This window comes from Trichechus manatus, unplaced genomic scaffold (assembly GCF_000243295.1).
Source record: "Trichechus manatus latirostris isolate Lorelei unplaced genomic scaffold, TriManLat1.0 scaffold00141, whole genome shotgun sequence".
NCBI classification, from domain to species: domain Eukaryota; kingdom Metazoa; phylum Chordata; class Mammalia; order Sirenia; family Trichechidae; genus Trichechus; species Trichechus manatus.
In genome coordinates this window covers 1,888,441-1,915,895 of record NW_004444077.1, presented here as the reverse complement: position 1 = coordinate 1,915,895, position 27,455 = coordinate 1,888,441, and the positions used below count along the sequence as shown (strand labels likewise).

The 27,455-nt window shown below is 36.8% G+C and overlaps 2 protein-coding genes across 16 annotated transcripts in view; one reads left to right on the top strand and one right to left on the bottom strand.

Annotated features, from left to right (window-relative positions):
* Positions 1-9,498, top strand: part of CEP57 (centrosomal protein 57) — a 46,743-nt gene extending 37,245 nt beyond the window's left edge. For 3 of the 6 annotated variants that reach the window (XM_023739829.1, XM_023739828.1, XM_023739826.1), the window contains 3 exons: positions 3,089-3,330; positions 3,915-4,059; positions 5,895-9,498. In XM_023739829.1, the coding sequence (XP_023595597.1) occupies positions 3,089-3,330; positions 3,915-4,059; positions 5,895-6,128 (621 nt within the window). In that variant the 3' untranslated portion in view covers positions 6,129-9,498. The remainder of the gene's footprint in view (positions 1-3,088; positions 3,331-3,914; positions 4,060-5,894) is intronic. The other 3 variants (XR_002825498.1, XM_023739827.1, XM_004385544.2) reach the window with 3 other exon arrangements.
* An 813-nt stretch (positions 9,499-10,311) lies between these two features.
* MTMR2 (myotubularin related protein 2) overlaps positions 10,312-27,455 on the bottom strand; it is an 86,146-nt gene continuing 69,002 nt past the window's right edge. For 8 of the 10 annotated variants that reach the window (XM_023739818.1, XM_023739816.1, XM_023739819.1 and 5 more), the window contains 6 exons: positions 24,760-24,945; positions 21,874-22,080; positions 17,421-17,513; positions 13,760-13,873; positions 13,229-13,405; positions 11,163-12,507 (listed from right to left, as the gene is read on the bottom strand). In XM_023739818.1, the coding sequence (XP_023595586.1) occupies positions 12,346-12,507; positions 13,229-13,405; positions 13,760-13,873; positions 17,421-17,513; positions 21,874-22,080; positions 24,760-24,945 (939 nt within the window). In that variant the 3' untranslated portion in view covers positions 11,163-12,345. Of the gene's footprint in view, positions 12,508-13,228; positions 13,406-13,759; positions 13,874-17,420; positions 17,514-21,873; positions 22,081-24,759; positions 24,946-27,455 lie in introns of all 10 variants that reach the window. The other 2 variants (XM_023739822.1, XM_004385543.1) reach the window with 2 other exon arrangements.

Below are 27,455 nucleotides of genomic sequence, written 5' to 3'. Positions count from 1 at the left end.
TATATAAATGGAATCTTGCAGTATATGACCTTTGTGATTGATTCTTTCAGCATAATACCCTTGGTTTCCATCAAGCGGTGTGTATCCATGGTTCTTTCTTTTGTTGTTGAGTAGTATTACATGGTATAGATATACCAGTTTGTGTAACCTTCACACCTGAAGGACATTTAGGCTGTTTCCAGTTTTTGGCTTTTACAAATAAAACTGATACGAACATGTGTACAGGTTTTTGTGTGGACATCAGTTTTCATTTTGGGGGGAGTAAATGTCCAGGGGTGTGATTCCTGGATTCTATGTAAGTGTATGTTTAAGTTTTAAAGAAAATGCCAAACTGTTTTCCAGAGTGGCTACACCATTTTACGTTCCCACTGCAGTATCTAATTTCTCCATATCCTCACCCCCATCCATATATCATCTTAGATAAAATATCTGTATGTCTCTTGGCCTTTTTAAAATTGTTTATTTATTTATCTTGTTGAATTTTGAGAGTTCTTATATATATTCTAGATTCAGGTAATTTTCTCCCATTCTGTAGTTTGTCTTTTCATCCTCTTAATGGAGTTTTTCATGGAACAGAAGCTTTTTATTTTGAATGAAATCCAACTAATTGATTTGGGGAGGGAGGGCTTTTATGGATCATGCCATATCTAAGAACTTTGCCTAGGGCTAGATCCTGAAGATTTTCTCCCATGTTTTCATCTAAAAGTTGTATAGTTTTACATTTTAAATTTAAACCTATGATTCATTTGAAATAATTTTTTAATACAGTGTGAGGCTTATCAGGTTAAGGTTCATTTTTTATTCTGTTCCATTGATCTATATATTTATTTCTTTGACAGTATCACGATACTTATTACTGTAGCTAATATTTTAAGTCTTAACATCAGGTAGAGCAATTCCTCCCTCTTTATTCTTACTTTTTCAAAATTTTGTTTAGCTATTCTCATTCCTTTGCTTCTCTATATGAGTTTCAGAATAAATTTATCTGTACCTACAAAAAAAGGTTGCTGGAATTTTGATAGGAATTGCATTAAACCTATAAATCAGTTTGGGGAAAATTGACATCTTTGTTGAGTTGCCCGTGAACATGATATGTCTCTTATTTATTTAGATCTTTGATGTTTTTTATTAAGTGTTTTGTGGTTTTCAGCATACAAGTCCTGTGCCTGTTTTATTAGATATATACCCACGTTTTTTATTTTTGGGTGGTTATAAATGGTAGAGTTTGTAATTTTGGTGTGTACTGTATTTTTATGCAAATGCATGCCTCTGCATTTGTTTGCCAGCTGCACCCTCACCCATGAGGCACCCCTACAAGTGGCACCATGCCAATCTTCTTCCACACATTGCTGTAAAAAAAAAAAATTAGCGTAGCGCACTTAAAGAAACTACCTCGTGCGGGGAAGGCAAAGCCGGCAAGCGAACAGAAGGTGTGTGTTATTTGCGTAAAAATACAGTACATGATTATTGTTAGTATATAAAATACATTTGATTTTTGTATATTGATCTAGTATTTTGTAGCCTTGGTGAATTCACTATACTAGTCTTAGGAATTTTTTTTTTCTGCTAGATTACTTGGGCTTTTCTGTGTACAGAATCATGTCATCTGCAAATAAGGACAGTTTTATTTCTTCCTTTCTATTTTGTTTGCCTTTTATTTCCTTTCTTGCCGTATTACACCAGCTAGGATTTCCAATACTGTGTTAAATAAGAGTGATAAGAGCAGAGATCCTTGCCTTTTTTCCAATTTTAAGGGGAATACATTCATTCTTTCATCATTAAGTATGTAGCTGTAGGTTTTTCTTAGATCTTCTTTATTGACTTGAATTCTGTTTCTAGTTTGACTGAAAGTTTATATCCTGAATGGGTGCTGGATTTTGTGAAATGCTTTTTATCAAATGATACAGTCATGTAAATTTTCTTCTTTACTATGTTGGTGTGCTAGATTACTTTGATTTTTGAATATTGAACCAGCCTTGCATTCCTAGAATAAATTCCACTTGGATATGGTATATAATTCTTTTTATATGTTTCTGGGTTCAATTTGCTACTTAACAAGAGAAAGTAGGATAAGAAGAGCATCTGTCTAGTACAGCACAGTGGTTTCCAAACATGACTGATAAGAATCAACTGGTGGACCTAAAACTACACACTTCTAAACGCTAACCCCACACTGATTTAGTCTGGAGTGCTGCCTAGGAATCTGCATTTTAAACAAGCTGTCTAGATGATGTTTAGTAGAGCCAAGTCAGGCCAGCCATCGGTAAAACTGGTCTAGCACGTTGAAATTGCTATTTAGCGCTCAAAACAAAAATTTTTGAGAAGGCCTACCAGGTTTTTCCTTTTTATGTTGCTTATGTGACATGCATGTGCTTAGTGCTTCCAACTACTCCAGGGTACATAAATAAATACAATAATGGCCCGGACTGTCTGGAGGTACAGTTATGCAAATACAGTATATCATAAATGCTATGATATAGATATGTAGAAAGTGGTATAGGTAAACTGAGAATGGAACAATTAATTGCTTGGAGGTTTTAATGAAGCCTTTAAAAATATTTGAACTGGGTTTTAAAGAATGGTGTAAAAGTTGCCACACAAGAAATGGCAAGTGTAAATACGGTGTGTCGAAACAATGAAAAGAGATTAGGAGTCAGTGGGACATGAGCTCAGGGAGTGTAGGTTGCAGCTCAGTGATGTGTAGGACCTTGTTTTCCATGCTAAGGAGTTTGGACATTATAGTCAGTGGGTTTATATCAGAGGATTTCAAATAGGAAAACAACACGATCAGAATCATATTTTAAGAGTATAGCTGATAGTACTGTAATAGTTTAAAGATGGAAGAGATTGGGAGCAGGGAAACCAGGTGAGATATTCTTCTTATAGCCAATAGAGAAGGGTGCATAAACCAAGTGAATAACACTAGGGTGGAAAGTAAGAGATGGATTCAAGATATTGGGACTTGGTAGACTAGGACATTTATGTCATAGCCTTTTGGAGGGATTGTTTTTACCCAGGTTAGGGAGAAAATAGATTTAGAAGATGTGGCTCCAGTAACTTCTTGCTTTTATCATTTTTCTCTCTTTAGTCCACCAGTCCTAGCCATGCTGTGGTAGCCAATGTTCAGCATGTCTTGCATCTAATGAAGCAACACAGTAAAGCTTTGTGCAATGATCGAGTAGTCAACAGTGTTCCTTTGGCAAAGCAAGCATCTTCACGATGTTGTAAAAGTAAGAACCGTCCAGTAACACCGTCTTCCTCCAGCACCATAAATGAAGAGTTGTCAGAAGTCTTACAGACTTTACAGGATGAATTTGGGCAAATGAGCTTGTGAGTTGTCTTGTGTTACTTTGTTTTTTTTAATTACATGTAGTTCTAGAACCTTGTTTTGAATTTCTTGGTTGAGTTTTTTAATTCTGCTTTTTGTTTGTTCAACAAATATTTGTTGAGCGTAATACTTGCATAAGGCACTAAGCAAGTTACTGGGATTTTAACAAATACCATTAATTATGGGAGAGACCTCTCCCTTTTCTAATATTAAATGTTTTGAATGCCAAGGCTTAAATTTATGTGTTCTTTCCTTGTCTAGGAGCTTGATATACATTAAGTTTAACTAAACTTTTAAGATATGTGTGAACAAGAGCCTTTTGTAGACTTTCCTTTCTATGTATGTAATAATCTTGTGGAGAAAATAGGAATATAAATGGTTAGGTCTTTGAAAATAAGAACATATTTGTCTCCAATGCCTTGAAATTTTAAACTATGACTGATAATTTAAAATTTTGTAGCTTTGTTTTGCAAAATATTCATTTTTTTAATGCACAAAGCAGTAGCCCTATCGTGAGTGAGGTATAGTGGACCTAACCATGAAACTGAAGAAACTTAACTAAGTCCCACTTCTGCTTTGTATGTAGTGATCACCAGCAGCTAGTGAAACTTATCCAGGAGTCACCAACCATTGAACTGAAAGAAGACTTAGAGTGCGAACTGGAGACATTAGTTGGAAAGATGGAAGCAAAAGCCAATCAAATAACTAAAGTTCGAAAATACCAAGCCCAGGTAACTCAGTTTTCTTTCACTCAAATTTCTAAAGATTAAAAAAAAAAAAACTTTTCTTTTCTCTGAAACATATTAAGTGGATGATTAAGTGGATGATACTTTGTGTCATAGATAGGAAGCTATAGGGGTTACTTCAAGTTCTTTATCATATGAATAAATTTTAACTTTCATGAATTTAAATGGTTCTGAATTTACCCAAGTGTTTTAAAAAGCACTTAGAAATGCCCAGTAAGTCACATACAAGTATGTGAAAAAATCTTCAGTTATATTTATGTTACTAATCACATTAAATCAATAAAACAACTGTTTACTAAGTACACTAGGACATTATCCAGGGAGTAACATAATGATTTGTGTATTTAAGAGACTGCTTGGGACAGGGAAGTGGATGGGAGAGATTTAGGCTGGGAGACCAGCTAATCTGTATCAAAGGTGGTGTAGTCACTTGGACTAGGAGATGACTGGAGCTGGGGAGAGGTGGACAGATCTGAGGTATGTTTTTTAAGGTGAAATATTAGAGCTACTTGCTGCTAGATATGATATGGATGGAGAGAAAGGATTTATCTTGAAGGATGGTGGTACTGCTGGTTAATGTGGAGAAGTCTGGAAGCATAAAGAGGTTTAGCTGCCATTTATTGATTGGTTGCCACATGAAAGGCACAATGCTGTGTGCTTTGTGCTCATTTAGTTTTCAGGGAAGGCTTATGAGGTGAGTTTATTGTTCTCATTTTATAAATAAGGAAATTGGGGCAGTTTCTTGGGAGGTAAACATAACCAGTTGCCATCGATTCAACACTGACTCATGGCGACCCCATGTGTGTTAGAGTAGAACTATGCTCCGTAGGTTTTCAGTGGCTGATTTTTCAGAAGTAGATCACCAAGCCTTTCTTCCAAGGCACCTCTGGGTAGACTCAGACCTCCAACCTGTTGGTTAGCAGCTGAGTGTGTCGTTTGCACCACGCAGGGACTCCGGGGTAGGTATTTCCTCAGTGAAATTAAGTAATTTGCCCAAGGATATATTAGCTTACCAGTGCCAACCTAATTTTATTCTCTCTAGTGGAACACCTGGGTGGCAGAAACAGTTAAGTGCTTGACTACTAGTCAGACGGCTGGCAGTTCAAACTCACCCAGAAGCACCACAGAAGACAGGCCTGGGGATCTGCTTCTGAAAGGACATAGCCTTGAAAACCCTTTGTAGCAGTTCTACTCTGGCAACTAACAAAAAATGGAACACCAACATGCCAACAACAGTTAGCTAAAGTAAAACTAAAGCTCCCTATTTAAAATAGTGGAATAAGAATAAAATTAAAAACCCTTTTCGTAGTAGTTTTACATTACCAGTGTATCTTTCATGAATCTGGAACATGCTTCTTTGCCTGCTCAGACTAGTTTCTAGAATGCCTTTCTCCTCTCCTCCATCTGTTAAAATCTTCCCATCCTTCAGTTCCCCAGATTTTTTGCTTCTTCCATGAGATGTTCCCCAACCACCCCTGCTTCTCATTCAGCCTATCCTACGCTTTGGCAACACTGTCTTAACTTCTAATACAGCACCAGGATGGATTCGTTTACTTGTTTGTGTATCGTTACATATTTTAACCACTTGGAAGGCTGGATTATTTTTGTAATCCTCCACAGCATCTTGTACATAGTATGGTGCTCAAAAAAAAATGTATTTTTTGTTTAAATGAATGTTAGATAGTAGATTTTTTAAGCCTTTTAAAAAATATCCTGAAATGCATTATTTGGTTTTTATGAGCGTTAAAAGTATTGGTTATCAGAACAGACCGTTTTCATTAGTCTCCTTTCCTTTTTACTGCCGGGGCTGTTTGGTACAGTTGGAGAAACAGAAGATCGAGAAGCAGAGGAAGGAATTAAGAGCCACCAAAAAGTCTCTTGATGAAGAAGGAAACAGCAGCAGCCGTTCTTCTGGAACCACGGGGACCACAAATAAGAAGGACTTTGCCAAACTGAGACCTGGAGAAAAAAGCAGGAAAAATCTTCAGTTATTGAAGGACATGCAAACCATACAGAGTTCATTACAAAGCAATAGTTTGTCGTGGGATTACTGACTGGTACCAGGTCAGAAATTTTATTCAGATAATCTGTACTTCATCAATCAGATGTGACAATTTACTTTCCAGGTCTCATACTCCCTTTTGTTGGAATTAATTGATAGCACGTGTTAAGGAACACAAGCTTCATCACACAGGCTTCTTGTGTTATACAGCACGGCTGAATGTTAAATCATTTAAATGGAAACCAGGGGTTTTTTAAAGGTCAAGAAGCCACATATACTCTTTTCGTTAGGATGGATTTGCTGTACTGATATATTGCACTTTGTAAACAGATTACCAGTTTTTTACTTGTGGGTGTGATTTTTTTAAAAAATAATTCTTTATATATCTAATAAAATTAGGTTTGAATTATCAAAATATGAGGCTATCCCATAGGCAGTGTTTGCTTGAGAAGTCTCACTTTTAAATCTTCCCTGGCATGTGAAGTACCCATTCCCCCTTTCCAATGAAAGCATTAAATGTACTTTGACTGTTGATGTAGGTTTTCTATATTTAAATATTTATACACATTTAAGGGGATTCCTTTCAACTCCTCCATTGGTGTCTTCTCAGAGGCTAAGTAAAAATAACTCATTTCATTTCCTTCTGAGCCCGTATCCTCCCTATTATTTTGGTTTGGTTTGGTTTTTGGCATTACAAACATTAATCAGTATTAAATACATTTATATTGCTTTTATTTTTAAATCCACTGTGAGAAAACCAAAAGGAGAAAAAAAAAAACCCAGTCATTTTAAGTCAGCTACCTGTAAAAACTATACAAATATTTTTTAAAGTTTAATGACATTTTAGAATAGAGTGAGAATAAGAGAAGAGGGCGTTGTAAAGTATATACATTTGCTGTTTTTAAGTAACTGCAATCATGGTATTCAATCAAGGCATTATGGTTTTTAATCCTGAAACTTCGGAACCCCTTGGATATTTGTTTTTATTAGTGTACAGTATGAGTGCAGGATTTACTGTACACATGCATTGTCATATTAATAATGTAAATCATAATTTTGAATAGATTAAGACATGTTAACTCTATAAATTTGCCACTGAATTTGCCAATAAAGCAGCCTCTTTTAAGGAAACCCTGAAACTTTCCTTAACGGCCTGTTAATAAAGGCGTTATTTGTTGTAATCTCAAAAAAATGCATTTTGAAATAGGGCGTTATTAACATTATCAGATACAATAAGAGTATTTTGGTATTCAGATACAATAAGAGTATATTGGTATTTAGTACATAATTTATTTCCCATCCTTGTGCTTACACAGAAACTAAGGCCAACAAGGTTGAATTGTCTCATGGCATGTAACGAGATACCGTAAGAGTCTAATGAACACATTAACCACGTTATTAAAAGAATTCCTTGTTATGCCTTCCCTGGAATTGATTGAAGAACATGGAGTTCTAGGATTATATCTAGACAGCCAGCTGACTTGTTGTGGCTGCCTGGGCACTAGGCTTGTCAGGCCTCTTACTGAATTTTCTACAGTTGAAGTTCCTAATCTAGTGTTTTTAAATAGAATTTGGGGTATTTGTAAATCTCATAAAATTGTATGTCAGCTGTTGCTTGCATGTCCAGTTTTCTGATGAGCCAGACTATAGCTTCATTGAATTCACAACAGAGTCTGTAGACCCAAGGAAGATGAGAATCTGTGCTCTGGTGACTTAAATATTTATGTCTCAACCACTGTTTCAGCTATTAAACTTCTGTTTGTTATCTCTGTTTGAATTTCAGGTCATTAAATTGTGTAACAATCACTTGAATTGTAATGGCTGCAAGTCCTAATTAGGAGAAGAGTGATTTAATAGTGATAAAACCTACCCATCCCTCAGCTAAGGTTCAAACCTAACTACCCATTTCAACTTTTGATAACCTCAGGCAAGAACTGAAAACAAGAAAATACCACTTCAGTTTCCTGTTCTGAGTTTATAGCAGAGGAATAAGTATGTTTTCATACACCCATTTATGTTGTAGCAAAGTTCTGTTACAATGCATTTCAAACACAATTACATTTGGTTCTTGTTATTTGCAGTAGTTATGTTCTATAAAGGCCCTGTGAATACTGAATTAGAAAACATGGAAACAGCTTGTTTGACTTAGGCTGGGAATTTTTCACCACTCTGCACATGTCTGCGAATGACCGTGGAAGCACCAGGAGTATTTTTAGCGAATAGCCAATTTGCAAATATGGAATCTGCAAATAATGAGGATCACCTGTATCTTCTATGTGAAAGATGCAATGTGGATGCCAAACTTAGAAGAAAGGTATGTTTACAGGCTGGTGGTAGGCATCTGAATTGTTGAATACAGTGTGGTGAATGCGGTGGTAATAGCATGTGTACTGTGCTAGGAAAGCATAGAAGGACGCGGGCACAGCAGAGAGGGGAGTGATGAATCAGGGATAACTTCCTGGAAAAGGAGATGATGCCTAAATTCTAGAGAAAAGGAGTTAGCCACAAGTGAGAACAGAGTTCTGGGTAGGTAGGACAAAATAAACTGGAACAGAGGTGGGAATCTGCAGTTTACCCTGGGAAAAAAGTTGAGGTATGCAGATGAGCAAACCTGGTAAGCAGAGACCAGGTTACAGGGGGCTAAGGAGCTTGGATTTGATCATGCGTGATCTAAACTTTTTGTCCGTGATCATAAAGGAACCAGTGTTATCTATACAACCAACATCCGTAGATGTTTTATGTGTTACTGTAAAAATGGTGTGGCGACAGCATCAGACCACCTTGTCTAACTTCAGGACGAAGTTGAGAATCATTATCGCCATCACCAGCCCAAGTCTGATTCCTATGAGGCAGAGGTCAGACATACCTCCTCTCTTTAGCCTTTTTAGCAATTCTGATACTAGCCGTCCCTCCCAGGACACTGGACTTCTCTGCTAGGTTTGATAATTTGTTGCAATGACCACACACAACTCAGACAATACTCGAGATTATGGGGTTTACAAGGGAAGTAGCAGGTTAGAATTCAGTATCAGAAACAACTTGAGAAGTTCTTTGATCAGGACAGCCTCTTCTCAGCCATGTCCAAAGGCAAGGCTCTCTCTCCAGCCCTTGGCCCCTCAGCCCAGCCTCTGCCCTGCAAGTGTTAACAAATCTCTTTAGCTTGCCAGTGAGTGCCCAGAGGCACCCCAGTCCACCAGTAAGCCTCAGCCTAAAGACTCCCAGCTCTCGCTCTGTGGGTTGGGAAGCCCACTGCAATGCCTCGTGGTTCTGCTGCCAACATTTCTCTGCCGCTGCTTCTTGCTGTCTCTCGCTGTCTCCGGTGTTATAGCTGTCTGTCTCCTGGGTCTAGGAGACTCAGTGCAGGGATCCTGGGTCCAAAGGACACGCTTCACTTCCTGTCTCTTCTTTTTGATGGTAGTGAGGTCCTTCTCTCCACCTCTCTGCTCACTTCTCTCTCCTTTTAGCTCGTCTAAAATAAAAGGTGTGACTCAAGTAAGGGCCTGACTTGAGTAAGGGTGGTGACTTGAGTCACACCCTCTAGTCAGGCAAGGTGTTCAGGACACATCCCACCCTTATCCTGCCTCATTGATGTAACTGACGATTCCCTCCCAAATGGGACCATAACCACAGGCATACTAGCTAGGATTTACATCAGAAAATGGAGGATAATTACATCAGATTACAAAATGAAGGATGACTACTTCATTACATAACTGCCAGATTACATCATTACATAACTGCCAAACCACTGAAAATCATGGCCCAGTTGATACATAACTATCACAGGTTCCATACACCTTATTTGCATAGTTCCACCCAATGTGTGTCCTACCCAAAGACTGGCTAGAAGGGCCATATTAATTCACTGCACCAGTTAAAATATATACATACGTAATACTGTGTGTGTGTGTGTGTGTGTGTGTGTGTGTGTGTGTGTACATACACATAAATATATAGAAACCCTGGCAGAATAGTGGTTAAGAGCAATGGCTGCTAACCAAAAGACAGGCAGTTCAAATCCACCAGGCGCTCCTTAGAAACCCTATGGGGCAGTTTTACTCTGTCCTACAGGGTCGCTATGAGTCGGAATCAACTCGACGGCAATGAGTCTTTTATATACGTGTGTGTGTGTATATATATATTATATATATATATATAAGTCCCTGGATGGTACAAATGGTTAACACACTCAGCTGCTAACCGAAAGGTTGGGGGTTCAGATATACCCTGGAAGAAAGGCCTGGCCATCTGCTTCCAAAAATAAGCCAATGAAAATTCTATGGAACACAGTTCTTCGCTGACACACATGGGGTTGCTATGAGTCAGAGTTGACTCAACAGCAAATTGGTTAACTGGTTACATAATAAAATACAACTGTCAGTCCAAATATTAAAAGTTTTATTTGTGTAGATAAGTATGTAACAAAGTACTAATATCCTACCGCACACATACATACCAATGGATTGTCTTAAATACTCAAGTGCGTGCACTCCATATAGGAGACTTCTGCAGAAGGTGAAAGGGGAGCCACTGGAAAGTTTTAAACAGAGAAGTGACAGATTTGCACTTAGATTGAATTATAAGAAGTTGATTTTTATCCTCAATATCTTGATCTCTTCAGTCATCTATGTTCTCTTTGTGGTATCAGACCAAGATGATAAGGGCTTAAATGAGGACAGTGGTGGAATGGAAAGGAGAGAATGGATTTGTGAAATAACTGGAGTAGAAAACTTAGCTTTAATACTGATAGATTGGCCAATTAAGTGCCCTGTTATAAATTTTCTTAAATTTCACACAATAACTAAATCATTTTGTTACTGATTTTGCTAATAGTGAATGTACGGATACAAATTACTTTCCCTCACTGCAAGACCAAAAGCAGGGTTAAGGTTCAGACTGCTGTGAATTAACAGATGAAAAAAATACTATATTTTTTAGTACTGTTTGAGTATTAGAGAAAAAAGATTCAAACTGTTTCAGTTTGGGATGGGGTGCTAGAGACATCCCTTTCCTCTTCAAAAAACTTCTAAATAAAACATTTCTGCAAAACAAACTTAACGCAAAAAACTAGGACAAAGTTTAAAAGTCAGTTGCAATTTTCTTTTAATTAAAGACCCATGGGACAAGAAGCTCCTTTGTTACAGTACTTTACATATGGCTCTTATAGAGTAAAACAGACATCAGGGAGTCAATGTTTACATAGTGCTAAACTCTTAACTGTAGCAGGTGAGCAGTGAAGCAAGATTTCCTTTACTGGCATTGAGACTGTAATACATCTTTACATGCACTGTGTTCTTTGGTAGACTTAATCATTCGTGGAATTATAGAGTTTGCAAAGAAAAAAAGTAGTAAAATATTTTATGTAAAATTTGAGCACAGTACTCTATTTTACCATAAGCTATTTATAATCAATCCTAATAAAATTTTTAAATATTGTCTCAAAATTTACCAATCCTCTTGTGTTCAAAATTGTAAGTAAAATGCAATGGGGTAGATAATGAGTTTTTAAAACCTTTCATGATGTTTCTGGTAACTGAGCAAATGGAAGCTAATCTCAAGGATGTGGAATTCTTTGAACTGAACAGCTACCACTTTCTCTCCCCCACTCACCCCAAGCACTTCTATAAGGCATCATTTTGGAATAGCTATCTAATATATCTTAAGTATATAAATGACATCAGTAATTGTCAACTACTACTACATAATATCCTCAAGACTGCTTTCACTATATGAAAAATATGGGTGTTGAAAGGTGATCAAAGAAATCAGTTACTACATAAAAGAAAAACCCATGATGGAGGAGGGGGTATCAGATGATTTGGATCCATCATGACTTCAAGGTCCAAATATATATGATGGCGTGTTGGGTTGGTCTGGACACTGCGATGCTACTCCCTCCCTCTGTGCAATGAGCTCTGTCCCATCAAGAGGTATGTTTCGGAAGTGGTTTTACCAGATGCCAAAATCTCTTAAGACAGCACCTTCCTCTTAAAATCAGAAAATGTTCCACTGCAGATCCAGGATTTAAACATTTTTGATATTCTTTGGGTGCCTTATTAGTGTCATAATAATGTAATTATATAGTGTTATTTCACCTGAGCCACCTGCACTGCTAAACAATTCTAAACTCATTCTAGAGAAATTTAAAATAAATAAAGTGACTGAACTTCTCTCACAGATGGGTTCCAAAATCAAAAGACTTTCTATTCATAAAGCTGCCGTGGTAGTGAAGAGTTTGGGGTGATGGTAACCCCAATCAGACAGTCCATTCATACAACAGTTTGGACAGGAGTGACACACTGTGCAGGAGAACTGGCTCTCTCTGAGGATGAGGTTGATCGGTTCGAAATCTCTCTCTGTAGTTCCTCTACTTTTTTCTGAAGCTCTGCTCGTTTAGCAAGAAGTTCTTTATATCTGTTGTGAATGGGCTCCTACGAGAGCAAAACACCATTAAAGCATTAAACTAGGCAATCCTAAATAAACCCAAAATCAAATAAGTCTGGTATATAGTTCTTTCCCTAAATGCTGCAAATGTTGCAATGTGGTTTTTTCAGCCATGGGGACCAATCTCACACTCAGTGGAAATTAAATTCAGTGACTTACAGGTTCTACTGAGGCCACAGATATTTCACTGGCTTTCCCAATGGCCCTGGCTAGTTCCAAAGAATAACCGCTGTGCAGATGCTCCTGGAACTGGTACTTTTCCAAACACAATAATTGAGCAACAAGACAATTTAAAAGCCAATACCCAAAGATTCCCTATCATTTATATATATGTCTTTTAAACAGTCTAAGTAGTAAATATTCCATAGCATATTTCAAAATGGACCAGAATTCTGTTAGGCTTTTAGCTTTCCTAAAGCAATTTCCCCAAAAATATTAAAACAAGACCCCTATAAGAATCCAGAGGAGGGGGAGAAAGGACAAATTAAAGTGATTTGTCCAAGGTTATACAAGCAAACTCAGGATAAGAACCAAGTATATCAATTACCCTCAGAGTAATAATTTTTCTACTATACAATTTTAACTATTAATGAGTAGAGGGGAAAGTTCTGAAACGCATATATAAATTTTCCAGGTGTTTTAAAGGGGAAACCTAATAAAGGTGCATGGATCAAAACTCCCACTGTATATAATCAAAGGAAGAAATACCTGTGGTTTCATCCGTGGATTCCACCTTATGTAATATCCCACCCAGAGCTCTAGGTGGCGCATACTGGCTACTGGATAAAGGACATGATTGGAATAGCTCCCATAGAGAGGATTAGTGAAGTCTTCAAGCTGGCTATTTATGTAAGACCACAGTGACACAGTCCTTTTGAGAAGATTCTATAAGAAGAAAAAATAAGTAAAGATTCTCTACCACATAAGCTATTTATACTTTAGAAACCTAATATTATACATGAAATGTATAGAGTTATTTTGTGGTCATTAAAACCTCTTTAGAGGGAAAGACCTTGGACACTTGAGTGATAGCCCTACATAATTAAAATCAGAGGATATTGGAAAACAATCTGCAGTTCCTTAAAAAGTTGTAAGTGCAGAGTTACCATATGACCCAGCATTTCCACTGCTATGTATTATACCCAAGTAAATTGAAAACGTCCACACAAACACCTGTACACAAACGTTCATAACATGATTCACAATAATGGGGATGGGGGGGCATGGTCCATCTTTTACCTCTTTTCCTCTCTGCTGTTCACTATTACATAGGAATGTTCCAAATAAACAGCTGTATAGGTGGTCCAAAATGGTAATGAGAAAATATTCACTGAATTCAAATGCTGTAGGAAACTGTAAATTGAACACCACAAAATTAAGACATCCTTTTGAAGCATATTCATCCCTGCACATGGGCAGATCCTTTCCAACAGTTTTAGAAATTAAGATAAAGAAGATTCAAACATACATCTTTCTAAGGCATTATTGCATTATTTGCTTGATTTTCTGTTCAAAAATCACTTCACCATTTTTCTGAAATAATTTCTCCCCAAATATCCCTTTCACATGCAGTATGACCATGATATTTCTATATCCCCAAAACCTGTTAACCCTGAATTTGCAGGTTGCTGAATTTGGACTTTAGCAATTCTGGAACTCTTGTCTTCCTCTGCCAAAACTAATTATAAACACAGATTTTTCTTTACATTTCCAGCAACATATGTTTGTTTTCAGGAGTTACACAAAAAAATGTCCATAATGTCTCCAGAAAATGTGAGCAATGCACTAAAATAAATATCCAAGGCTTATGTGTAGGTAATTTACAAATCAACCTACTTGTTTTTTCAAGGAACATCCAGTCACACTGGAGTCCCTTATAATTCAGTATACTGGTAACAATTTTTCTAATAAAAAGGAAATTCATCCTCTCTCTAACCCAGGACAAGGGTTTTATTGACTGTCTAAATTTTATGCAATTTTGGGGGACTAATCAAAGGAAGAATTATGACCCCAGAAAGGTAAACGGTTTAGTTTAATCCGTCCTATCCATCAAATATTTCCAGAATTATTTGGAAGCTTCCATGTAAGATTGTAGCAATTATAGGGCTGTAAAATGGAATTCCATCAATTATTGGATTGCAGATTGGGGAAATACATTTTATTATCAAGGTTTTATTTCTTAGAAAGATTTCTATCTAATATTGGAGGAAAATAGCATGAGCTGTATGCAAAAGGGAAAGAGGTAAAAACAACTTTGTTTTGAAATTTCCTAAATTTAGGATACGATGGCAGGGTGAAGTGGCAAATTTCTCTTCTCAGAAACAAAAAAAGGGGAATTATGCCTTAAATCATTTTTGTGTCTGTGAAGCTAAATGAAGCAGGTGATCAAACATATGCCAACAACAAAAAGCCAACTAACTGTAAAAACCTTATTAAATCACAGTCACTTAAAAAATGTCTCATCTCCTATATTTGTTACACACTCTTAGTCTTATTAGCCAAATATGAATGCATCCTGACTCATCTGGAATAGCAACACAAAGGAGCTAAGCCTGTGATTAGCTTTTCATCTTTCTTTTGGTAAAACTATTAGCTCAGTTACGAGAAGACAGCTTAATTAGTCGGAGTTTCCTCAAAATGAAACTAAAATAGCAAAGCATTAACTTCCACTGTTGCTTTTATTTTGTTTTTAAAAAACAGGAGAGGAGGAATATTTTGTTCTCCCTGCATGATTAAAATCTGAAGGGCCCTTCATCAACTACTTCCTGATCCCAAGAGTGAGGAGATGGCGATGAGGCGGGTATAGGACAGGTGTACAATCTAATTACATCATGATGAGTCCCATTTTGACAAATGTGCTATATATGTCTCTGCACTAGTATTCAATTACTTATAAAACTGATCATTGCTAATAAATATTATGGATATCTAATATGTTCTGTGTTCAGGAAGAAAAACATAACTAGATGTCTAAAATAAAGACTGTCCACTATAAGGTATCTGAACCATTAAACCTGTTGCCGTTGAGTCAATTCCAACTCACAGCGATCTGAAGTTCTACAAAAGAAACAGAAGATTTAAACTGATTTTCTATTATTAATTTAAGCCTAAAATTACCGTTAAATAATAACTGATGTTAAATGTTGTTGTTGTGTGCTGGTGAGTCAATTCCAACTTATAGTGACCCCATGTGACAGAGAAGAAATGCCCCACAGGGTTTCCTAGGTCATAATCTTTACGGGACCACATCACCAAGTCTTTTCTCCCATGGATTCACTGGTGGGTTTAAAACACCGACCTTTTGGTTAGCAGCCACATGCTTAACCCCCGCGCACCAGGGCTCTTTAATTTAAGCCTAAAATTAGGATTAAATAACTGATTTTTGATATACAGCACATAAAAAGTTAAAACAGTTGCTGACGAAAAATGTACTTGTCATGTACTCTTTTATGCAGATAATGAGCGTGATTAGGAAATGTGATTGATTTTTTTCTAACATCAGAACTAATATATTTAATATATTAGTAAATATACTGCTCCCTTCAGGGCATTCCCTTTGGAATGCAGTACACCTAACCTCTCACTTACTATCTCATTATCCAACATTCTGCATCTATGACAACAATGAAAAATCTACTATCTGACTATTCTGTGCATTAACTATGTATGTCCGGCAGTAACAAACACCGAGGTCAACTTGGCTAGGCTACGGTGCTCAGTTGTTCGGTCAAATACCAGTCTAGATGCTGCTAGGAAGTAGTTACATGTGATTAAATCAGCTGTCCTTAAGTTAAACCACACTACCCTCCATAATGTGGTTGACCTCATCCAATCAGTTTGAAGGCCTTAAGAGCAAAAATAGAGATTTTCTGAGGGAGCATACTGCCTCCAGACTATAAATAGACATTTTGCCAGAATTTCTCTCACTCTTCTACTACACAACCTGCCAATCTTGGGATACAAAACTGCCAGAATCTCCAGCCTGTCACCTGACCTAAATATTTCAGACTTGCCAGAGCCCACGATCGCATGAGCCAATTCCTCTTAAAAAAAAAAAAAAAAATTTAAAAAAAAAAATCACTCTCTCATACACACACAGACACACACACAGACACACACACACAGGCACACATACAGACACACATACACACAGATACACACACATACATGTATCTTACTGGTTCTGTTTCTCCAGAGAACTCTTTAAGAACAGGAAGAAGTGAATCACATACCTACCTTGCCATAATTTCTATCTAAAGATATTTAAGATATTTTTCTCCCAAATAATTAACATTACTTAAAATGGGATTTTATTTTGCTTGACTTACCTAGACTGTTTGTTCATTTCTTTACCTCTCTTAACAATGTAAGGATGAGCTTCCAGGTGAGTGTGTTCATATTATTTAACAGTAACTGCTCAAAACAAAGGAGGAAACCTCTCAGGGACTATTATCAATGTCACTCACATTGAAATGCGAATGAATCAAGTTGTCAATTGTTTAATACTACTCCACAAAATAATAACCTTTAACTTAAATTCAAAGGAGTCCCGGTGGCGCAACGGTTAAGCGCTTGGCTGCTAACCAAAAGGTTAGCAGTCTGAACCCACCAGCCATTCCATGGAAGAAAAGACCTGGCAATTTGCTTCTGTAAAGATTACAGCCTTGGAAACCCTATGTGGAAATTCTGTAGGGTAGCTATGAGTCAGAACTGACTGGATGGCACACAAAAACAACAACTTATTCATAATGTGACAATAAATAATAGTCTATCACCTGGAAACTTTACAAGAATTTCCCTTTCACGGCAAATGGAGGTTAATAATTAGTGACCATGTCTCCCAACTCTGACTGGAAGGTCTGAAGGAGATATGTAAGAATGGATATCCCACGTAAGTTACCTGTCTTGTCATTTGCCAGACACAGTCAATAAACTGAAGAAAAACAGGTGATCTGTCTGCATCTGCATGGTTCTTATCTCCATGGCCAACTCTCTAAAGTAAAGACAGTAAAGTACTATATGAGCTTTGAGGAGGTTTTCGGCTTTTGTTTTTTCATTTTTAATAAAAATAATTCTATTTTCCAATAAAACTAATATTGAACACAATATAAAAAATTTTAAAATCTTTTTAAAAGGCACTGCAAATAAGTAAAAAAACAAATCACACATAATCCTACCAAGCAGAAATCCTATATTAACATTTTGATATACAAACTGCTAGATTTTTTCTGACATGAGATGCCTATAATAGGATTTACCACTTTGATTAATAAATGAAACCCAGACCCTAAAAGGCTGATCATAAAGGACAGGAGCAGTCAGACCTCAGAGCCCACATTTTTGTCCTGAAGATTTAAATTCTCTCTGATAAATAACCATAACTGGTACAAGGGCCTCAGGACGCACCCTTCTCCTTTAATACAGTAAAACCTGTGAAAGACAGAAACTGTAAAGCAGAAACCTGTCAGAGAAGGAAAACGCAAATATTTGCCACTAAAATGAGAGACAGAAAAGTAGTACGACTGCACCCTGTCAAAGGTGAAAAACTTGTGAGACTCGGAAAAACAAAGCAGTCCCATTGAGTTCTGGCTCTTACAGGTTTCACTGTACCTTGCCAAGCACGTGGAGGGGGCTTCATCTCAGCTCCAGTCTGTCATTATCAGGAGGAACTACATAAGCACAAACCTTTCAGAAATTCTTGCCATCTGCTCTCAACATTTAAATACAAGTGTACTATCAGCCACTTTCTCAGTTCTTTCTTACTCTGAGGACTTTTGCCCCAGAAGACTGAAATAAGGGAATGCCTCCTCAGTTCAAGGAACCCCACTTCTTACCCTAAAGCAGTGATTCTAAAAGTGTGGTCCATGGACTTCTGTGGGCTCTGTGAGGTCAAAACTATTTCCATAAGAATAATAAAGCATTATTTGCACTGATGGTGAAAAAGTGATGCAGAATAAAACTTTTGATGCCTTAGTGTGAATTAAGCAAGGCAATGGTATCAAACTACAATAGTAGTCATTGTATTTTTGTCCTACCATGCACTTGCAGTTGGGAAAAAAGAGAGAGAGAGAAAGCCAATTTCTTTAAACCAGCTTCCTTGACGCAGTAAAAACTATTTTACTAAATTTGGACACGTGAGTATACAATTTTTAATCTTTTGTGACAAAATGATAAATATGCATAAAGCACTTCTGCTGCATACTGAAGTAGGATGGCCTCTTACGGAAAAGTCACTTTTTTCATAGAAAAATATTTTTACTTGAAAGGACAATTAATAGATGAACTATGGTTCCTGAGACTTGGATATCTGGCTTTTTTTTTTTTAATAAACAAAGTGAACCTGTCACTTCAAGGAAAACAATTGACAGTATTTGTGGCTAATGATAAAATTCAAGCTTTTCAGTGAAAATTAAGATTTTTGGAAAGCTTTTGTCTGCCACCATGAGCTTGACAAGACATTTCTGATAAAATCACTGGCGATATTAACAAAAGTGACTTTATGATACTGTAAAATGAGTCAACATTTGGAAGACCTCAGTGAGCCAGTATTTTCCAAATGACCAACAGATGATGTTACAAAATCATGCATGGGTAAAAGAGCTATTCAAAGTGTAAGACAAACCAATGGAATTTTATGGAACAAAGCACAAAAAACTCATTGATTTGGTTTCAGATTCCATACTGCAACTAACCTCTAAGAAACTTGTCAAGTTTGGTGCAGTAACAAAGCAGAATATCCTCAATTATCTGAAAAAGCTACTAAAATACTCTTCCCTTTTCCACCTACATATCTGTGTGTGGTGTGGTAGGATTTTCTTCATATACAGTAAAACCTGCGAAAGCTGGAACCTGTGTAAGGTGGAAACCTGTCAGAGAAGGAAAACTCAAATATTTTTTACTAAACTGAGTGATAAAAAAGTGGTAAGACTGTACCCTGGCAAAGGCGGAAAATTTTCGAGACCTAGAAAAACAAGGCAGTCTCATCAAATTCTGTCTCTCACAGGTTTCACTGTACGTCAACCAACAGCACATACTGCAACAGATCGAACGCAGATGCAGATACGAAAATTTAGTTGTCTTAATTAAAGAAATGTGCAAAAATATAAAACAATGCCACTCTTCTCACTAAACTTTGTTTTGTTTTGAAAAATATAATTTTCATATAAATACTATCTGTGTTAATATATAATAAGACTTATTGTTTTTTTTAGTTAGTAAACACTTCTAAATTTCTTTCCTTTAATTTCTAGGATGAAAAATACTGACAGATATAACCCACATAAACAAAGTTCTCTGGGGTTGTCAACAATGGGGTCCTGAACCCAAAACGTTTAAGAATCATTGCCCTACATTAATCACATGAACATACCCTCTTGACTGAACGCCCTCTGTTAAAATTCTGCTTTCAGATAACAACTAGAAAAAAAATATAGATTTGGTAAGCAGAGTCAGCAATTTAGGAATTCACAGCAACCTCAAATAGTCTGAAATGCTTATGATTTTGGCCATATTTATATGAATATGTATAGCCTTGACTTTTTTCTTTGAAGTAAAATTTTTTTTTTTAAATGGTCTTTTGATGATAAATACACTTTATAGTGAACTGAAAAACATGAGCCCTCTGAACAGAGACCCTGGATGCCTAATTTTATTTAACAGTTCAGTTCAAAAGAGCAGACCAACTACAAATGTATTTTTCAGTTATTTATAAATATTGCTGGTATACCCTGGTAATTACTGGACACTGAAGGTTAATGTCAGAGATAGCATCTGGGCAAACATCTTTCAGATAGTCTTTCAGCCAGTCTTGGAAAATGCCTACCCAGAAACCAAGCCCTCAGTGGCTTTGAGGCCTCTGACAACCAGGCTCCCTTCTATACAATTGTCAAAACTCACCCCTCCCTCAAATCTACTCTCATTATGCTCACTGCTACCCAGACATTTGCTTACTCTGTTTGTTCCTCCTGCCTAGGAACAAACACTCTTACTCCTTGCTTTCTAAATTCTATGATTACAACTAACATATATGGACAACACACGAGAAGACCAAGGCCAACAAGGGTACTGTCCCTGAGTTCTTGATTCCAAATATAGTGTTTTATTCACCACTGAACTTAGCAGAAGGAAGCTGAAAACCACGTAAACATTTATTTAACTAAAAGGTACATGAATCCAAACTATGATGTAAGGAAAAAACAAATGCAAAAATGTAGTATCTTTTAAATAGCCCTAATCCTGTATTTAAGGAACTGTCATTAGTCCTGGGTACTATACTTGTAGAAAGCCATGAGCAAAGTCCAGAGAACAACTGGGATGGCGAAGGGGTTAGGTCGAATGAGAAATGATAGAAAAAAAGAGACGTTTATCCTCAAGAACTGAAGATTATGAGTGATATGGGCTGAGAGCAGTTTTCAAATATTTGAAGGGCTATCTTAATTTGGATAAGGAGTCATATTTATTCTTCCTGTGTCTTCAGAGGGGAATCTAGGACAAGAGAAAGCAAATGTCAGTTCACTATCTGGAAGAAGTTTCAGCAACAGACTTTCTGGAAGCGAGACTGGACAGTCTCAGGAAGGGACGTGCTGTTTATTTCTGGAGGTGTTAATGAGACTAAAGGTTCATTTGACAGGGACACAAAAGAAGACAGTCTTGTAACAAAAGAATGCCTGGACTCTGAGGTCTTTACAACTCTGGGATTTGATAACAACACTAATATCAAAATAAATTTTGAGGCTTAAGGAGGGCTCAAAAATTTGTCATTTTCATAAAACTGTAAGTATTTCCATAGATATGGTCACTACAGTTTTAGTACCATAAGAAGTCTAACAGAAAAGCTATGCATTTTATTCCCAACTCTGAGTTAAACTTTTATTTTTACTCTATTACTTCTTTTAGTCCAGCCTAATTATTTTAGACCCTGACTCTATATAAGCAATGCTATTCTGTCTGTATAGCTATTTGAAATTAAGAATAATAAATAAGCCATTCTCATCTTTTTATAAGTTTACAGGAAAAGCTACAAGTGCCTTGTAATTCCAGGACTTTCCTACTAATCTGAACTGTCATTTATAGGTGGAAACGCCCATGGAAATCACTCAGTGATATCTGATGTTTCCTGGCAGAGGTCACAGAAGAAATTGTGTACAGAGCTGGACAAATTGCCAGCCCTGGCTCCAGACTGCCGTCGCATTAGGATATCCTAATGCTTTCCAAAACAAACAAAAAATTCTCTCGAGAGGTTCATCCTCCTAGATTAAGTGATTGCTTTTTAGGTGAACATATAATGAACAAAAGGCATGATTTTAGCATGCCTTATATGAGATGCATGTAATACAGCAAGGTTTTTTACTCACTAGTTGAAATCGATGTCCAAAGCTTAGCCATTCTTTCTCCACAAGGACTTCAAATCCTCGAATGGTTCTATAGTATCCATCCAACATGAGCATGGCCAGGGAAGTTAGCTGAGCTGTGCGGTCCCAACCATCACTGCAATGTACTACCACAGACGTCTTCCCTGACTCGACCTTGTCAGCAATCCTAAGAGCCCCTGCAAGAATAAGCTGGAAAACGATTTTTTAAATGAAATTTTTAAAGAATTAAATGTGTCCTCCTTCAAAATTTACTGACAGAGATTTGTTAGGGATAACTGTCTCAGTAATATGGGAAGAAAATACATCTGCCCTTTCCTATAAAGAATTTTTGTAAATGGTACAAGATACATAAATCTTGCTTTTAAAACTAGAAAAACCTCATAAATTCAGACACCTATTAATTTGAACAATGAAATGTTCAAATGACAGGTACCTTTGGGTGGTAAAGAAATAAACAGTGTAAGAGAAAAGAAAGACTCTGTTCTAAAGAGATCTGTTTTTAAGAATCTTCAAATATTCTAGTATCATCTGTTCAAATAAAATAATTGATATGCCAACTGAATCATTATCTATTATTTAAAACAATGCTTATTTAACCAAATTAGAATAAGTACCTGAAGGCAATAAAACTGGATCTCTTCTAAAATATTATATAGCATTTTTTATTGTTTTGACCATAAAAGTCACACAGCAAACACAGTGTCAATTTTTAAAATAAGTTACTTTCTGTGATATGGTGTGCATAATATTCTCATCAAATCAGTATATTATCATGTCAATTTATCTAGGATCTAAAATAACTTTAGCTCATTTTTTTTTAAGTATGCAGAGACTCTACAAAATAACTTTTTCTGAAATTGATCTTGAGTTAAAACAAGACAGAATTAGACAAAACCAAAAAAGGAACAAAAAGTATAGTATTCTTAAAAACAGACGACACAGCCCCATTCTTCTCTGCAATGACCAGATCATACTTAAAGAATGGCACAGATCCACAAACACAGGTCACAATGAAGGAAAACAGGCTTACTAGGCTTGGAGATTCCCATGACAACCTCCTTTTGATCATAACTGTAGACATAGTCTAGAAATGGGTTCCTCTGAAGCAATCTTAATCTTGACTATGCATCAGTCATCCGTAAGCATTTCAAAATAAAAATAAAAAGATGCCTGGGCCCCATTCTCCAGTGATGCCAATTCACTACTTTAAGAAAGTTCCATCAATGACTCAAATGCATATCCAGACTTAAGAATCACTGAACCAAAGGTTTGTAAGAGCTGAAATGTTAGGACTGACCAGGGAGTTATCCAAAGTCATCACCTTAAGTAATTCATTCATTAAGTAACCATTTATGGAGTCCCTTACTATGTAACAGGCACTGCTCTAGGTGCTGAAGATACAGCACTGAACAAAACAGACATAGTGCCTGCTTAATGAAGTTTGCATTCTACTTGGGAGACCAACCATATGCAAATAAACAAGGAAACATACAGCATGCCAAATGGCAATAAGCGAAAAAGCTCCACACAGGGTATAGAGAGTGCTGGTAGAACTACTGTTTTGTATAGAGAGATTGGGAAGGGCCTCTCTGAGAAGGTGACATTTGAGCAGAGATCTGAAGAAAGTGAGCTGATAAGCCTTAAGGTTGTGAGGATTGAGGGAGGCAGAGAGTATTCCAGACACAACTGTTTCTCTTATACCTCTAAGGAAACTTGTTTCTCTTATGGCCTTTGGAGAAAACGTTGTGCCTGGTAGTGAAATGATCTAGAATTCTGAGAAGGGAAAATAGCAACTCATGTTAGTTCCAAATGAAGTCTTACAGTTTTATATTTGCACACCAAACACTATAATAGATGGACCACATGAATACGCTCTCTAATTGAGGAATGTCTAAACTTCGCTGCATTCACTCAATGGTAGAAGATAAACAGTAATAATAAAAATAGCCTACAATTATAATTCTCACTAGTTCAGTTTGGCCTTCTCTTCAATTTTGTCAGCATTTTAGAGATTTTACTGTGAGTGCAAGTCTGCTCCTTCTTAACATGAAAAATTGCATTTCTCGTTATTTCAGACTACTAATATAAATGTGGTTATGTAAGTCTGTGTCTTGGTAAGTTATGTTAATGAAATTCAGACCACATCTGAAAAAGTATATATTAACTATATTAACTGAAATCACAGTTTGGTGCTTCAAACATTATATTAGCAGGCTAAGCAAATTAGTATTTACATCGCGGACCCCAAATCATTTCACACTCAAATGGCATCATTTATTCAACTACTCCACCTCATTTCCCTGACAAGAATGGTCTTAACTTTACAAATCATGCACTGGGTACTTATTGTGTGTCTATTATTTACACAGATAGTGCTGCCCTAATTCCTGAGGAGGGCATACAAGAAATACGATTTATCCATTCCTGGTTTTCATGAGTTAGTGATATACTTTGTTTGACACATTAAAGTAATTAAATAAAGTGCAGAGCAGTACGTGAATAAGTGGGGTGGGGGGGTAAAGTGAAGAGTTCAGAGAAAATGGAAATGGTTGTGATCCAGGAAGACTTCATGGAAGAAATGAAATATGAACTAGGATCTGAGGGATGGGCAGAATTCAGATAAGATGGGAAAGAACAGGGAAGAAAGAAGTGCAATAGAACCAAATGCACAATATAGGAAACTAATTCAAATTATCAAAATGTAGAAGTAGTTCTAATTATCAAAGCAGCTATCTATTTTTCACTGTTTAGGAAGGTACCTTCATGTTGATTTTAATGGTAGACAAAGAGCCAATATAGACAAAGGAGCAGAGAAAATCCTTGTTTGATATTCTATAATAGTGTAAGAAAATAGTAATATATACCCACCTTAATGTGTTCTAGCCAGTGAGTAGATTCCAAGTTAGACAACCAGTGAGTTTCCTCAATGTTGGGGTACACAATCTCCTTAAGTTTTCGTAATGATTCTCTCATAACATGAATATTGTGGATATCCAGAAAAACTAGTTCTGCATTTTGATAGGCATCTTCACTTTCATAACCCCCACCCTTTGCCTGGAAAAAGGCACACATCACAGGAAATGATAAATGAATACACATCCACTGTATGTTGACACCAATGAAAAAGTATCATAGGATACCCAGCAGAATGAAAAATGAGACATACAATAGTGACTAGGAAAACCCCAAGGTCCCTAGGTGGAGCAAAAGGTTTGCGTTTGATTGCTAACCTAAAGGCTGGAGGTTAGAACCCATCCAGAACCTACCTGGTGGTACTGTGGACGATAGGCCTGGTGATCTACTTCCGTTAAGATTACAGCCAAGAATACCCTATGGAGCAGTTCTACTCTGTAATACACGGCGTCATCAACTGGACGGCAACTAACACCAACAGGAAAACCCCACAGGAAAATGTGGACGGCTTAAGGCAACTTAGCACAATCACTATCTCCTGTTCTGCTTTATAAAACAGGGATGTACACTCTCACCCAGGCTTCCTTACGTGGGTGTATAAAAATGAAAAAGGCTCCCACTAACCAAAGATGAGACAAATTTAACTTCAAAAAACAAATATTTAGAATGGATTAAAAAAAAATCAAATATGTGTAAATACACTGGATCATAACAATACTTAAAAAGTTAGTCATCTTCAGGGAATGACAGGGAGTACATTCATTACTGGGAAAATTCATAAATAGGGGAAAAGAATCAAGCATTTATCCTGTTTTTCTTATATGAACTAAATTACTGGTTAATGAAAATACAGATAAGACCAAGTGCATCTTTAGAGAAAGTTTACAGAAAGAGTTTAATAGCTGAGCAGGAAATCATGAAATTAGAATATCACCATTTTGCAACCCTTAATGAATTGATGTATATAAGTATTGGGCATCAGCTGTTGCTAACATTCCAAAAAAGAGAATCAGCCAGAAATTATGTGTCTCCTGATGTACCACTATACCAACCCCCAAAACCAAACCCATCGCCGTCGAGTCGATTCTGACTCATAGTGACCCTACAGGACAGAGTAGAACTACCCCCACAGGATTTCCAAGGCTGTAAATCTTTACAGAAGCAGACTGCCACATCTTTTCTTCCAAGGAGTGACTGGTGAGTTTGAACCACCAACCTTTTGGTTAGCAGCCGAATGCTTAACCACTGCACCACCAAGGCTCCCTCATACCACCTATAGCCTTGCCAAAAGGATTAAACCTAAATATGAATAAACCTCTGGATTTATCTGCCACATCTGAAGGGAATTCAGAGGACAGAACAAAGTTGAACCACATCATGAGCATGGAATCAGCAACATTTAGCCTATAGAATGTCCTACAGGTAAAATATGAGGAAAAAAAGATATGGGTGAAGGGAGGATTCAACTATAGAGGGTAGAGATATACATTTTGGTAGTAAAAGTATAAAGAAATGCAAGGAAGTGATTACTATAAAAGTTAGGACAGTGGTTACTTTTGGCAAGGGTAGAAAATCATTTTGATTGAGAGCTTGGTGGCTGGCAAAGTTTTAATTCTTGATATGGGTCATGGAGTCAAAAGTACATTTATCATATACAATTCATAAAGTTATTAGAAATGTCTTACAACTGAGGTAAAAATTTTTTTTATTGCAACAAGGATATATTCTTTTGCAAATTAAAAAAAAGGGGATTTCCATATAAGATACATTTGTGAATGACTAAAAAAAAAAGATGAGGAATACAATATTTCACCCTACCTCCTTTTCTGCCTTACATTCCCCTCTGCCTGGGCTCACCTCCTAGAAAACAATCCTAAATCTCATTCCTGCTAATTTACAGTATAAAGATTAGGGAGGGAAACAAACAGTTATTAGAAAAATGCATGACTGATCCTGGGCTATAGGCTTTACACACACATTATCTCATTTTATCTTTAAGCCCTATAACTACAGTATTAACTGATAATGTTTTAAGATACCATATCCCTCCCCTGACTCCTGTAAGGGGGAATATTTACAATTTAATAGGGAATGCCTGGAATTCACAATGCCCTCAAAAAGCTAAGCAGGATGAAAGTAACTGGGTAAATGCTCCACAATTAAAAGCATGATCACCCTGGTATGTTTATAACAGCAAAAAAACTACAAGCTACATATTCAACAGTGCTTTAATTAGTTATTATACAATTAAAACTAATGTTGTAGATAAATACTTACTGACACAGAAAGATACAGTGTCAATTAAAAAGAGAAGCTACAATTATCCCACTTTTGTTTACAGATACATGTGTGTGTACATATACAGGCAGTCCCGGATTACAAACGAGATCTGTTCCTCAGTGTGTCTTTAAGAATTTGCAGGTTTAAGTCTGAGCAGGTGCATATGGTTCTTATTTAGCCTTACTTTAGTGCAAGAAGGAGGCCTTGTGGTGCAGTGGTTAAGAACTCGGCTGCTAACCACAAGGTTGGCAACGTGAATCCGACAGCCAGCCGATCCTTAGAAATGCTACAGGGAAGCTCTGCTCTGTCTTACAGGGTCATCATGGGTAGGAATCGACTTGATGGCAATGGGTTTTTTTGGGTTAGTGCAA